At 44.6% G+C, this 13,193-nt stretch overlaps 1 protein-coding gene across 6 annotated transcripts in view; it reads right to left on the bottom strand.

Annotated features, from left to right (window-relative positions):
* MYRIP (myosin VIIA and Rab interacting protein) overlaps nucleotides 1–13,193 on the bottom strand; it is a 627,821-nt gene that overhangs the window by 328,196 nt on the left and 286,432 nt on the right. For all 6 annotated transcript variants that reach the window (XM_029589668.1, XM_029589670.1, XM_029589666.1 and 3 more), the window contains exon 3: nucleotides 1,643–1,864. In XM_029589668.1, coding sequence (XP_029445528.1) covers nucleotides 1,643–1,864 — 222 coding nt within the window. The remainder of the gene's footprint in view (nucleotides 1–1,642; nucleotides 1,865–13,193) is intronic.

Raw genomic sequence — 13,193 nt, 5'->3', positions numbered from 1 at the left:
CCTTTTCGCTGGCTATTTCGCACCCAATAACTACACCTTCTATGGTGTAGTTATTGGGCGCGATGCCGGTAGCGATCGCATCGCGGAGGTGCGATCGCTGCCGGACCGCCCCCCTCCCCACTTCGGCCCCCGCTCCCCCCGTTAGCGCGATTTTCTAAAGTATTGCAGGCCTGCAATACTTTAGAAAATGAGGCCCTAAGGCGAAACAATATAGGATCCTAATTGTTGGAATATGGAATGGGGAAAATTGAATGAATGGGGTGTATGTGTGAGTATGTGTGGTTGAAATGGGGAATATTTTTTTAATATATAAAAACATTGTTTACATAAATTTTGTATAAATAAAATAAAACATTTTGTATGCATTACATTGTGTCCTTAAGTGATAGGTGTTATTATTGATTAAGGAGACAGGATTTTACCTTCTGTGATATAGTACCATAATGTTACAAAATAAACCTTAACAACCCTAAAAGTAAAAACAAATCATGATGCAAAAAGCGCACTTCACAGAATCTAGACAAAGCAATATCCTGAACCATATTGCCCTCATCTTTTTGTTACATTGTTATGACATTCTTCATGTCTGTATTGTAAATCTGATTATCTGAAGCAAGCTGAAGATATTACAAGTACTTTTTTTCAAAACTGTGTTACAGAAAGTCAGCCAGTATATTTAATGTCTATCCTGTAAATTTCACAGCTGTGCAAAAAGCATCCTGGAACAAATCTTTGCAGGACAGAATTAAATAGCATAAAATGGCCAATCTATTCTTTTTTGCAATGTGAGAAAAACATTGCTGAACTGAATATCTTCAGATGTCCAGCCATATACACAGTTCCCGGATTTTGAGGAATTGAGGCCCCCATTACCAGGCTTGCCCTGTTGGGTGCTGACTGGAAAATGCAGGATAGATTAAGGCAATCCTTCAAGCTATAAAGACGAACAACCATTACCTTCACTTGCATTTATAGCATAATTTTATGCAGATCATGATGTACCTAAAAAGGCAGAGAGGCACAACATGTTCTTTCTAAAGTAACTCTCTCAGAAAATATCAGCTCAAATTTACTGCTAAATTCTCCCAAGGATTACATATTACTATCAAATTCATATACTACTTTGGTGCACAAATAGAAATTATTCGACCTTTCAACATTTATTGAGGAGTCTACCTCCTTGCATCAAAGGACACTCTGCCACAAATTTAGCAGGCCCTGGGGGATAGAAATCCATACACAAATTATATGGCAACTGGACATCAGAAGGCCTAAACATGGTTATGTTTAAAAAAAAATGGGTGCTGAGAAATGCTGAGATTGTGTCAGGGTTGGAGATGATGGCGATTCCATCAAGGCTTCATAATAATGTTTGTTTTAAACCTTTCTTAATGAAAGCTTTTTTTTTTGGCAAACAAGCCAGCATCTGGCCTGCAGAGCAGCCTCCTCCCCCCCCCCCCCCCCCACTTATGACTCCTATTCCTGCCCTATATCTGTGTGAACAACACTGCCGGCATGCAGATACCAGAAGAGTTCAAGGACAGGGCTGCCAAACTGCGACGCCATTGCCACTCTTGGGATTTCAGGTTCACACACAGTCATTTTGTACCAAAGCCGTAGGACACAGGAGTCCTTACTCTACCTTGCCTGCTGGCAGACGTTGCAGACCCAGGCCTTCTCCTTTTTCTCGTAGGAACTGCAGCCCTTGCAGATGTTGTACTTGCAGTCCAGGCACTGCCGCTTGGAGTTGAGGAGGAACGTGAAGGGGGCGCAGCAGCGGATGCAGCAGTGCTCGTTGAACTTCTGCTGCTTCGCGAGGAGGCTGCACTTGCTGCCTTCTTCATCCAGTTTCTGCTTCATCTCGCTGAAATGCAATCCAAACAAGCAAAACAAAAAAAATCACCAAAGGATGTTGGGACATGGAAACAGACAAGCACTGCAAGGGAAAGCCTCTGGTTCCCTCCCATCCCGTCCACCAAGCTGAAACCTAGCGTTCAATTGTTTTATTTGTTTAAGCTCTATCTGGTCTCTGGAAGTAACTCTCCTCAGCTCCCTCCTGACACCAATCCCAAAACATCTGAGTATCCAACAGCAGAAGGGCCCGGGCAAGGTGCCCTTTTGTGTTAAGACTTGCATTTGGAATTATTTATTTGGTTAGGAGATAACCGTTATTAACAATATAACGAATGTCTCTACATTTTCAAATTATTCTAGTTACCCAGACAATTTTTTTTAAGTGAGATTATTTCTGGTATTCTTGTAAAATGAAGAACAAAGGGCCAGATATATTCAGCAATTTCCCCATAGACTCTAAATGAGAAACTCCCCCTTAGTATTTCTAGCTCATATTTCCTTGAAATCAACATTGAGCTAGCCAGTAGAAAAGTTACCAAGGCAGGCTCACCTGGTAATTCGGCAGAGCTTATCCAGGTAAGTGCTCTGCTGAATATACCTAGCTAAAGTATGTATCCATATCCAGGCAAAGTATTTGACCAACAAAACTTCCCTGGTTAAATTTACGCAGCTAACACTGAATAAGTGAATATTGACTCTAGCCAGATAATTTTTGTCTACCCACCCACATCATTCACCACCAGCCTGCCTCCTTTCATCCGGATACATTTTAGCCCGCTAATGACTTAGCGGGCTAAAATTTCACCACTGAGAAAGGCAGGAAATCTAAAACTTGGCAGATAACTCAAAGGTTACCCAGACAAACTCTCTTGAATATCGACCTGCTTGTATGTAACGCCAACATCAGCCATGTCAATGAAGAAGATTGGATTTGCCAGCTCAAAGATCAGAAGAAGAATAAAAATATGTCATGAATGCTGAAATTCAATCTCACACCAACATTTTAAAATGTTCATTTTATAGCAGTTTTTACAAGGGCCCATCCATAGACCAGTTATGATAATTAGTTTGATAGTAAGATTATAATATGTGGTTAAATTTGACAAATGATAATTAGATATATTTGGCATGCATGGTTAATAATCTAAATGGACTGGTATGTCTGTTATTGCAATTCTTCATACATTACTTGTTCTTGAATTAGGTACATCAATTCTGATTAGCTCTGAAAAATATGAAATCTGTCCAGTGAAGCTTGATCAAAGCTTTTTTTTTTTTAATTACCTCAACAAGTCAGTGTAGCAGAAAATATTCTGAATTAGGGGTTCTCAAACTCAATCATCAAGGACAATGCACAGGTCTGATTTTCAGGATAACCATATTACACAAAGTCACTGAATTATTAGACAGGGAGGTTAAGTTTAAAAGAATTGTGTGCAAATTCATAATTGCATGCATATGGGCTCACATGTTCATTATTAACCTTCTGTTATCAGCCCTTACATCAGCATTTATATTTGGTTCAGTTATGCTAGCCATGCACACCTTAAACTGTTAACAATAAGAGAGATCTCAAATCCGAAGTTAAAATCCACATGTACCACTTTCTCCACCAAAGGGCACTAGATAAGAGTGCTGCTAAGACCTAAGCAGGAGTTTAATTTTTAAAGTAACAATTATATATCCCCTTAACAAAAATCATAGCATACGATGATAAGGAGCACACAGGAGATGGCTCTTTCTAAATCAGCACATTTTACACCAGAGAAGAGGAGTCTCATAGATATTCTGATATGAGCTGCATTCACTGGAAGCAGGTTGCTGCAGAAAGGTCAGCTAGGTTATTTTCCAAGCCCCATAGGCTTCAGATGTCACTGAAAAGAAATGCTATCTTTCCTTTATTACAGAGATTGAAGGCCTACCAAATTTAATACAGGTGTCTGAGAAATTTACAGCAACCAGCCTACCCCTCTCTCTATGCTCACACTGGTTGGCCTGGCTTGTAAGATTCTGTGTCTTTTCAGAAAGCTGCCCAATTCCATCTGCCAAACTCTGCATGGAGTATATCACATGTATCTCTCTCGAACCTATCTTGAAATGCATATCTGCCAGCAAAAAGACTGCATTGCCCTTTGCTCTAATACACATCAATGATCCTTTGATATTTGAGAACTCTCACATAAAAACTAGTAGCTGTGAGCTATCAAGAAGTCCTTAATGTTTTTCTGTCCTCGTCCCCTCACCCCTTACCAGAAATAATCTATATGCACCCTCACACCAAACATATTCCAGCCACTCATCAGATATTGTCTACCACCTGAAGGTGGTTCAGACCTGTTAATTTAATCATCTGTTTCACAGGACAAAGGGTTGGATAGGGTAGAATAAGTTGCAGAGAGCCAATAGAAACTAGACACAGCACACATTGAAATAACTAAGAGATAGAAAATAGGAAAAGAAAGGCAATGTTCTATACACAGAGAAAAGCTAATTACATGACCAAAAGACTAGCCTAAGGTTTAATTCACCATGACAATTAGGTATTCATCCACACCTGCCATGCTTTCCTAATATCCAATATATAACTTGTGTAGGTGGAATAGAAACAGGCTCAATGGCATTAGGGACAGGCAGGTCCAGTTCACGTATTTTCCACATTGCAAACTTTAGTGAGAAACAGTGGACTGAACCCTACAGTCCCAGAGCTGGTGGATCCAGCTGTAATCCAAAAATACAAGTAGCCCACAAGTTTCAATAGAATATATATGTGTAAACTACAAATATTTATGCTGTAATAACAAACGTGTATATTTGCAAACTAATTTCATTATTTCCATGTGTAATATTTACTTGTATATACACTGCCTCTTTACATACACAAATATGTGCAATTTACAAGTGTATGTGGGTATAAAGGGCTGGCTACCAGTGTATGTCTTCCTACTTACACCATGTCCCAATGGGTGCAGCACTAGTGAGGAAGCCCAACTTCTTACCAAGGGAGGTGGACTTTCTTGTCTGTCAGGTCATGAAGGTAAGCATCTCCTTCATGGCCCCCAGTCCTTGAGAGTGCACTCGTACAGGAAGGAGATGATATGGGAGAAGGTCTGCCACAGGCTGAATGCAGTCTATCACAACAATCACAGTGTTAAAAACATGATCCACAAGTGGCAGGACCTCCAAAGTCTTGTCAAGAAAAAGCATGCCTAGATGAGAGCTAATGGGCTGCCATCCAGGTCACCTTCACCACAGCAGAATAGATGGTGCTGAGCACCATTTTGGATGCAGCTGTGGAAGGGGGTTTGCCACTTGGATTTCACTCAACGTGAAGGTCAGCAAAGTGAGCATTTTTTATAGAAATGTCAGATAAAGTGCATGTATGTAAAGATTTTGTATTTGTTTTGCACCACACATTTTTAAACATGTTCCTTGTCCAGTGAAGGGATGGCCATATATCACCCCATACCTCATGTCTTCCCTGGGGTCCTAGACATCTGGGAAAAGCAGAACAACATATTTGGTCTAATGTACTGGTAAGCACAGAGATATTTCCTTCTCCTTTGACATTCTCTCACATTAAATATACAGCACACCAGGTTTATAATTGACAAAATTAACCCTTATTTAATACAGAGTTATAACTGATTGTTTAACCTGGAAACTTTTCCACCTTGTGTAGCCACAGTCTCTGTATTCACATAGAAACAATATCCCTTTGTCATGTCACTTCCAGATCCACTAAACTGCTCAGGTCGTTAAAACAAGTACCCACCCAGGGTCCCCACATTACATATTAGCTTTAATAATGAGCTGCTATGTTATGTTCACTCTCCTTATAGTGTATGGTTGCTTGGAGGGGGATCAGACTCCAAACCTAGTGAGCATTCCAAGACAAGGATCCTATGTCTTTAGCACTTCCCTGTACACTAGTCCTCAGCTATTTGGACCTTCATTTGGGTGCACTCTTCTATACGTCCTATAAGTCCTTACCTATAAACCACCTTCTCAACTCTGCACAGATATTTCTCTTAGAAGATACTCCCTATGCTGCCACTCAGTGAAGATACCCCACCCAGTTGGGGAGATCTGCACATCCATTGCATCCTGCCAAAATGCTGGCAGGCTAAGTCTGAAGAAACCTCTCTCCTACTGAGGGCACTCAGATCAGCAATAGGCACATGGGAATGCATTCTGTACAGTCTATTGTGCAGCTGAAGGTGCTAGATAGGGGCCAGGGAGCTGTTCTGCTAGGCAGACATCTCCGATGACTGTGAAGAGAACATGCCTCATTGTATGCATATTGAAAGTATGTACGCTCTTCCTTCTTCAGGGGATCAGCTACCTGATGTTTCAGATGGACCAAGACCCAGTGGCTGCTGACAGTCAAGGCATCACTCTAGGGTGCTGCCTCCTAGCCTTGAAAAGCACAGTGAAGAGGATGAGGGACCTGTAGAGGAGCATTTAACATATAAGCAATGACAGATCATGATGGAGGAGGAGAAGAAGGACACGACTGAGACTCAGGCAACTGCAACACTTCACACATGCCAGATCTTCAGCAGCTTTCAGGTGGCCTGGAGGAATCAGCTCTGCAGAGGAAGACCTTATCTCTCCTCAAGAAGAGGAGGTGCAGTGGAGAGGCACTTAATAGACCTGAATACTAGACTGGTGGAGGAGATGGCAGGTCTCAGGACAGAGAATGCAAGGCATGCAGCAGGAAAAGCAGGGTGCTCAGCAGGAGCTAGAGGGTATTCACTATGAAACTGATGCCCAGACTGCAGTGTGGAGGGTGATGCTGCAGAGGATGCTCCCCTGCCAGCCAAAGCCCCACCAGCTCTATACTATATTATGGCTCCCTGCATACAGCCCCCACCAGCATTTGCAGGACCAAAAGGATGGATGGTGCCTCCCCAGGCTGGAGGTCTACCTGCTCCCTTGGCTGCTCCACCTGTGCCTCCGCCACTGTCCATCATGGTACCACCTCCTGTAATGCCACCACTATCACTTCCTCTACCGATTCAGCATGCCTCACTACCTCCACTACCATAGAGAGATGCTCCCATCTCTCCAAGGGAACAGGTGGCTGAGGAAGAAAGGGCCATCAGAGCTGCCAGCCCAACGTCTCGGCTGCCTCTGAGCCCTGTAGGCCAATCCAGCAGTTCCAGTTATGTGCCACTGCCTCTGAGGGCAGTATTAGCTGCAACATGAGGAGTGCCCGAAATGAACAATCAAAGGCAACAGAGATTTCCCTACCCCCAAAAAAGAGGCCAGCCAAGAAAGCACACATTTCATTTTGGGGTAGATTTTCAAAGGGATATGCGCGTAGCCCCCGAAAAGCTGCCCAAAGCTGCCCCTGCGTGCACCGAGCCTATCTTGCATAGGCTCGGTGGCGCACGCAAGCCCAGGGACGCGCGTATGTCCCGAGGCTTGCAAAAAGGGGCGGTCTTGGGCGGGGCAGGGGAGGGGCGGGGGCGGGGCTGGAACCTCCAGGCACAGCGGCTATTTGCCGCTGTGCCCGGGTTTGCGGGCCGGCGCGTGTAAGCTATGCCTGCCAGGAGGCAGGCGTAACTTCTTCAACAAAGGTATGGGGGTTTTTTTTAGATAGGGCTGGGGGGCGGGTTAGGTAGGGGAAGGGAGGGGAGGGTGGGAGGAGGCAGAAGGAAAGTTCCCTCTGAAGCCGTTCCGATTTCCAAGGCCGCTTCACGCCAGGTTGCGCGAACAAATCTACGCCCGTGCGCATCTTTTAAAATTTGGCCCTTTATATATTATTTAGTACTTGGTGAAGACACTGTTTATCCCAATTATCAGCAAGAAGAATTGGACCTATTCTTTTGGATCCTATCGGGTAATTGTGACCTGGCTTGGCCACTGTCATTAACAGGATGCTAGGCTTGATGAACTTCTGGTCTGACCCAGGATGGCATTTTTTTAGGTTCTTATATTCCCAATGTTATCTATTTATTTATTTTAAAGATCTCTTATATACCGCTACTCAATACATCGCAGCGGTTTACAGAATGCCACACACATTAACGTAGTTGTGTCTACATTAAAAACATATAAAACCAATCCAGAAGAAATGAAACATATAGGCCCGTATTTTAAAAGGCCCGGCAACGCGCGTAAAGCCCTGGGACGCACGCTAAGTCCCGGGGCTTCGGAAAAGGGGCGGGGAGGGGCAGGGCAGTCTGGGGGGCGGGGCCGGGTGCACCCGCTTGCATGCGCAGACCCCTGATATTATAACATGCGCGGCACACGCATGTTATAAAATCGCGCGTCCATGTGTGCACGCCGTGCAGCGCGCACACATGGATGCGTGCGCGTAGGTCTTAAAATCTACCCCAATGTGAACAGCCTTGGACTCAACCATCCTGGATAAATAGTACTAGATTGTATATCGCTTGGGAGAAAATCTTTAGAACCTTTGCTGGTAAAGTCAGTCCTGGTTTTACCCCATTGTAGGCATCGAGATGTACTTCTGATATCTTTAAGGACTACATTTCCAGACTTAAAATGTTGTAATTGGTTCACTCTATGCCTTTGCAGATAATGCTATATGGTTACATTACCAAACTATCAACAATTATTTGTCTTTATTTTTCAAAGGTGTGCAGCTTTAAGCTGCGTTGAAGTGTTGCTTTAAGGACACTAGTATTTATTATAGTATTTCTTTGAGGAGAAAATATAGCACTGTACTGAAAATTCTCCATCTGATGAAATATCTATCATGTCTATACTCCAGCCTGGATTTGTCAATAGATAAACTAGGCCTGCGCCTTCCGTGGCAAAAATCTGGAGGGGGGGGTGGGAGAGGGAGGTAGCAGGGTTGCTGAAGATTTGCTGCCTTTCAGATGTACTGAATCTCACTTAGCAGAAAACCTCTGCTTCCTGAGCCAGCTCTTCCCCTCTCAGGCAGCATGCAAAAAACTGGAGGGGGGGGGGGGGGTAAGCTTGGAGTAGGGATAGCAGAAAACAGCTGCTCTGCTTTCTAATCCAGCCCCTTTTCTGTCCTGACATTTAGGTAGAGGAAGGGAGGTGCTGAGGATGGAGTAGAGCGTAAAAAAGGGATCAATGCAGGGAGGTTAGCAGGGAATGAATAGGGGTTCACTGGAGGGTAAGGAGAAGGGCGGGGAATGAAAGGAGATTGGCCAGGGGACATGTCTGTCTGTGAGAGAAAGGGGGGACTGGAAGAAGGGAGGCAGGTTCAGTGTATGTGGAGAGAAGGGATTTCTGCTGGGAGGAGGTGTATGCCAGATTGGATGACTGGGTGGGAGGTTACAGAGTGGATGCAAAGGCGAGCAGTACGTCAGCCCTGCAAGGACACCTCCCTCTCCTTCCCTCCCTACTGTAATTCAGATCCTCCCTCCCTTGATCTCGGATTCTACCTTCCAGATCCTGAAACTTTCCTTCCTAATGTTCCCTTCTCCTTAGATGCCACACCCACCGCCCAACCCAAAGACCTTCCTCCCTCCATCCCTCTCATTCCTCTTCTGCCATCCAAGATTCCTGATTCTCTCCCTCTTTCTCTTCCCTCAGTCTTCCCCATCCCCCATTCTCCCCATCCTTGGTCCTCTCTATCGCTCTCTCCTCCCCCCTCTCCCCATCTTTATCCTCTCACCACATTCCTGGTCCTCCTCCCTCTTCTCTTTCCTCCTGATCTTCGGTCCTATCCCCCTCTCCTCCCCTTCCCCCCCCCCCATCCCAGGGATCGTCTCTCTGTATTAATTTGTTAGATCCATTTTCCTCAAGCAAGCAGATGGACAACTATTATTTAATGTAAAATAAAAGATGGGATATTTGTCAGTGCACTTCAGAATTATCTAATTCCTGATGCAAAATCTGTGGATCTGCTCCCCTGTTCAACCTTATGGGTGTGGGACTTGGGGGCCACAGTCCCGACAGTGCCTAGGGGGCAGCAAAAACCTAAATCCGTCACTGTGGGTAGCAGTTTCTGAAGAAGGAAGATGCTGGCTGAGCAGTGGGAGAAATCAATTAAGTGATAATCCCCACAGCAAAGCACTTCATCTTTGGATAACTGCCTGAGCTGAAAGTACTGGATCGAAGGCAAGAGCACGCAATGTCAGCACATAGGCAAAGATCTGGCAGCACAGCTTACTGACAAAAAGTCGACTGTAACAGAAAACATTACTTTTTAAAATGTTTTTTTGTTTGTTTGTTTTGTTATATTACCAGTGAGCGCTTGCAGGCTTCTAAAGTTGTATTGTGCTAGCAGTGTCTCATCACTGGCTAACTAGAGGAAAAATTCTTATTCCTAAAGTATGAGGTAATTTGGAAAATTTTAAAAACGAGATGCAACAAAAACAAAACATAGTGATTTTTTTTACTCTTAACTCTTTATATAACCACTCAAAACCTATTTTTTGAATTTTTGCAATCCCAAATGGTGCCATTTTCTCACTATTTATAAATGCATACAATCTATTGCTGGACTGAGTGTATCAGCCATTCAAGAATAAATTCATTTTTGCAGTCTTAAGTAAATTCCAAATTATTTGTTGCCTTATAAATGCTTTTAGTTTTAGGGTTGACAAAAGGTTATCAGTAAGAAATATCAGTTCATAGTTGCAGCAGAAATCAGCAATACAGCACACACTGCTAGCAATATATCTTCATTAAATTCTTACAATTAGACTGCAATGCAGAATCTCCCCAAAGCACCTTGCAACCAATTATTGCTGTTAGGCAACAGATATTCATTTTAAAATACAGAGTACTATAAAAAAAAATAAGTCCTCATATTATTTTTTAAAAATGCACCAGAAAGTGGACTAAATGCATGTGGAATGGTGCCAGCGATGCTCTAACATAAGCAGAATTGCAGGGGTTTTTGGCAGCAAAGCCAGATCCTACTCTGGGGAAATCCAACCTATGTCCACAAATTTGTGCTGCCCGCAAAACTAGTTCAAAGGCAATTTTAGACAGTCTGTACTTCCACAGCAACAAAACTGAAACACGAAAACGATTTATAGATATCATTGCTTAGCTCTCCAGTCTGAAAAAGCCATTTGTCATAGCATCTTTCAAATTAAGATGGCTTGCAAAAAACGTAAGCATACATGTAAATCACCACAGATCAGAACTGAAAATCTCCCAAACCAGCCCAAAAATCATTTTTGTTGCCATTTATAAGGCTCAGGAATTGTGCTGAAAGGGGACCTTTAGGATTGTTTGAAAGAACCATGGAGTAGCAATTTTTTAAACAGAAAGTTACCTCATTTCACAGGCAATTGGTTTTCTTACCACGCAATGTTTGCACTTCCTAGTCGCACTGAGGGGCCGATGCAATACAGTGTGCTCAGTCGGGTTGTATAGGTGCTAACTGACATTTGTCAGTGAAAGGACCAATCCCCTTTCAGGACAGCCTTCTGAAAGGTGATTGGCCTTTCATTTACATGTGACAGTGAAGGGACCAATCGGCAATAAGTGAAGGAGTGAATAAATTAATATTAAGTGTCCAACACTTTAATACTGATTTATACACACTTAGGTGCTGGTAGTCAGGTTCGGAGAATGGATGCTGAATTTATCAGCGTCCATTTTGCTAACCTGTGCATGTGCGCTGGTTAGGAAAACCGATGCTGTTAAATTCAGCGTCCATTTTCTTAACCCTGGACCAGCCGCCGACAGCGGACCTCTCTCTCAGCGCACAATGTCAAGGAGGCGCTAGGGGCATGCAATCGCCCCTAGCAACTCTTCAGCAGTGCAAGCCCTAATTTAAATATCGCATCACGCCCCCAGGAGAGGTGCCTGGGGGCGCATTAGGAAAGTGGGCGCTGAACACAGCACCCGCTTTCAGCGCAACTTTTTTGCATCGGTCCCTAAGTGAGCTAACAGGCACAGTAGGCTTAATACATGGAACACCTGAAACACGGAGGGACATCCTTCCACACAGGATTACTTTTATTGTATGCAAAACTTGGAATCTCAGTACTCCCAGCCATAGTACTGTGCTTCGCAAAAGTTAAAAGTCTGCATGAAAACAAAGTGACTGGTTTGTCCAAAATTTAGCAAATGAAATGCCATGCACAGTTTGCAGGTTTTTCAGGCATTTACTCTTTTGCAAATTGCACTGCAGGTTAGTACATATGAGCCAAGATAACAATGACAGAGGCTAACATCTTGACAATTTTGATTATGGCTCCAACTTGTGCCACTTCATGTTTCTACATGAAATTCGATGTGTCCAGGCGCACACGAGTTATAAAATCGGGGGTCGGCGCACGCAAGGAGGTGCACAATTCTGCACCTTGCACGCACCGAGCCCGCACCAAGCCGTGCTGCCTTCCCCCACCTCCCCCACCGTTTCCCCCCTACCTTTTTTCTCTTCTTTTTTTTGTTTCACAATTTAATTCAGCCCTGGGGCTGAAGTAAGTTGCGCGCGCGCCGGCCAACTGCCTGCGCCCGATCCCTGGCACAGCGGCAAATGGCCGCTGTGCCTAGAGCCTCTGACCCCGCCCCTTTTTGCAAGCCCTGAATCTTACACGCATCCCGGGGCTTTACGCGCATCGCCGGGCCTTTTTAAGATAGGCTCGGCGCACATAACCTTTTTAAATCCGGCCCTTAATTTGTATATGCTATTCTACGCTAGGGATGTGAATCGTTTTAGGACGATTAAAATTATCGTCCGATAATTTTAATATCGTCTTAAACCGTTATGGAACACAATACAATACAGATTCTAACGATTTATCGTTATAAATCGTTAGAATCGTGAGCCGGCACACTAAAACCCCCTAAAACCCACCCCCGACCCTTTAAATTAAATCCCCCACCCTCCCGAACCCCCCCCCAAATAACTTAAATAACCTGCGGGTCCAGCGGCGGTCCGGAACGGCAGCGGTCCGGAACGGGCTCCTGCTCTGAATCTTGTCGTCTTCAGCCGGCGCCATTTTCCAAAATGGCGCCGAAAAATGGCGGCGGCCATAGACGAAAAAGATTGGACGGCAGGAGGTCCTTCCGGACCCCCGCTGGACTTTTGGCAAGTCTCGTGGGGGTCAGGAGGCCCCCCACAAGCTGGCCAAAAGTTCCTGGAGGTCCAGCGGGGGTCAGGGAGCGATTTCCCGCCGCGAATCGTTTTCGTACGGAAAATGGCGCCGGCAGGAGATCGACTGCAGGAGGTCGTTCAGCGAGGCGCCGGAACCCTCGCTGAACGACCTCCTGCAGTCGATCTCCTGCCGGCGCCATTTTCCGTACGAAAACGATTCGCGGCGGGAAATCGCTCCCTGACCCCCGCTGGACCTCCAGGAACTTTTGGCCAGCTTGTGGGGGACCTCCTGACCCCCACGAGACTTGCCAAAAGTCCAGCGGGGGTCCGGAAG

Source organism: Rhinatrema bivittatum, chromosome 2 (assembly GCF_901001135.1).
Source record: "Rhinatrema bivittatum chromosome 2, aRhiBiv1.1, whole genome shotgun sequence".
Classification (NCBI taxonomy): domain Eukaryota; kingdom Metazoa; phylum Chordata; class Amphibia; order Gymnophiona; family Rhinatrematidae; genus Rhinatrema; species Rhinatrema bivittatum.
The sequence above is the reverse complement of the archived record's forward strand: the minus strand, read 5'-3'. Positions and strand labels throughout refer to the sequence as shown.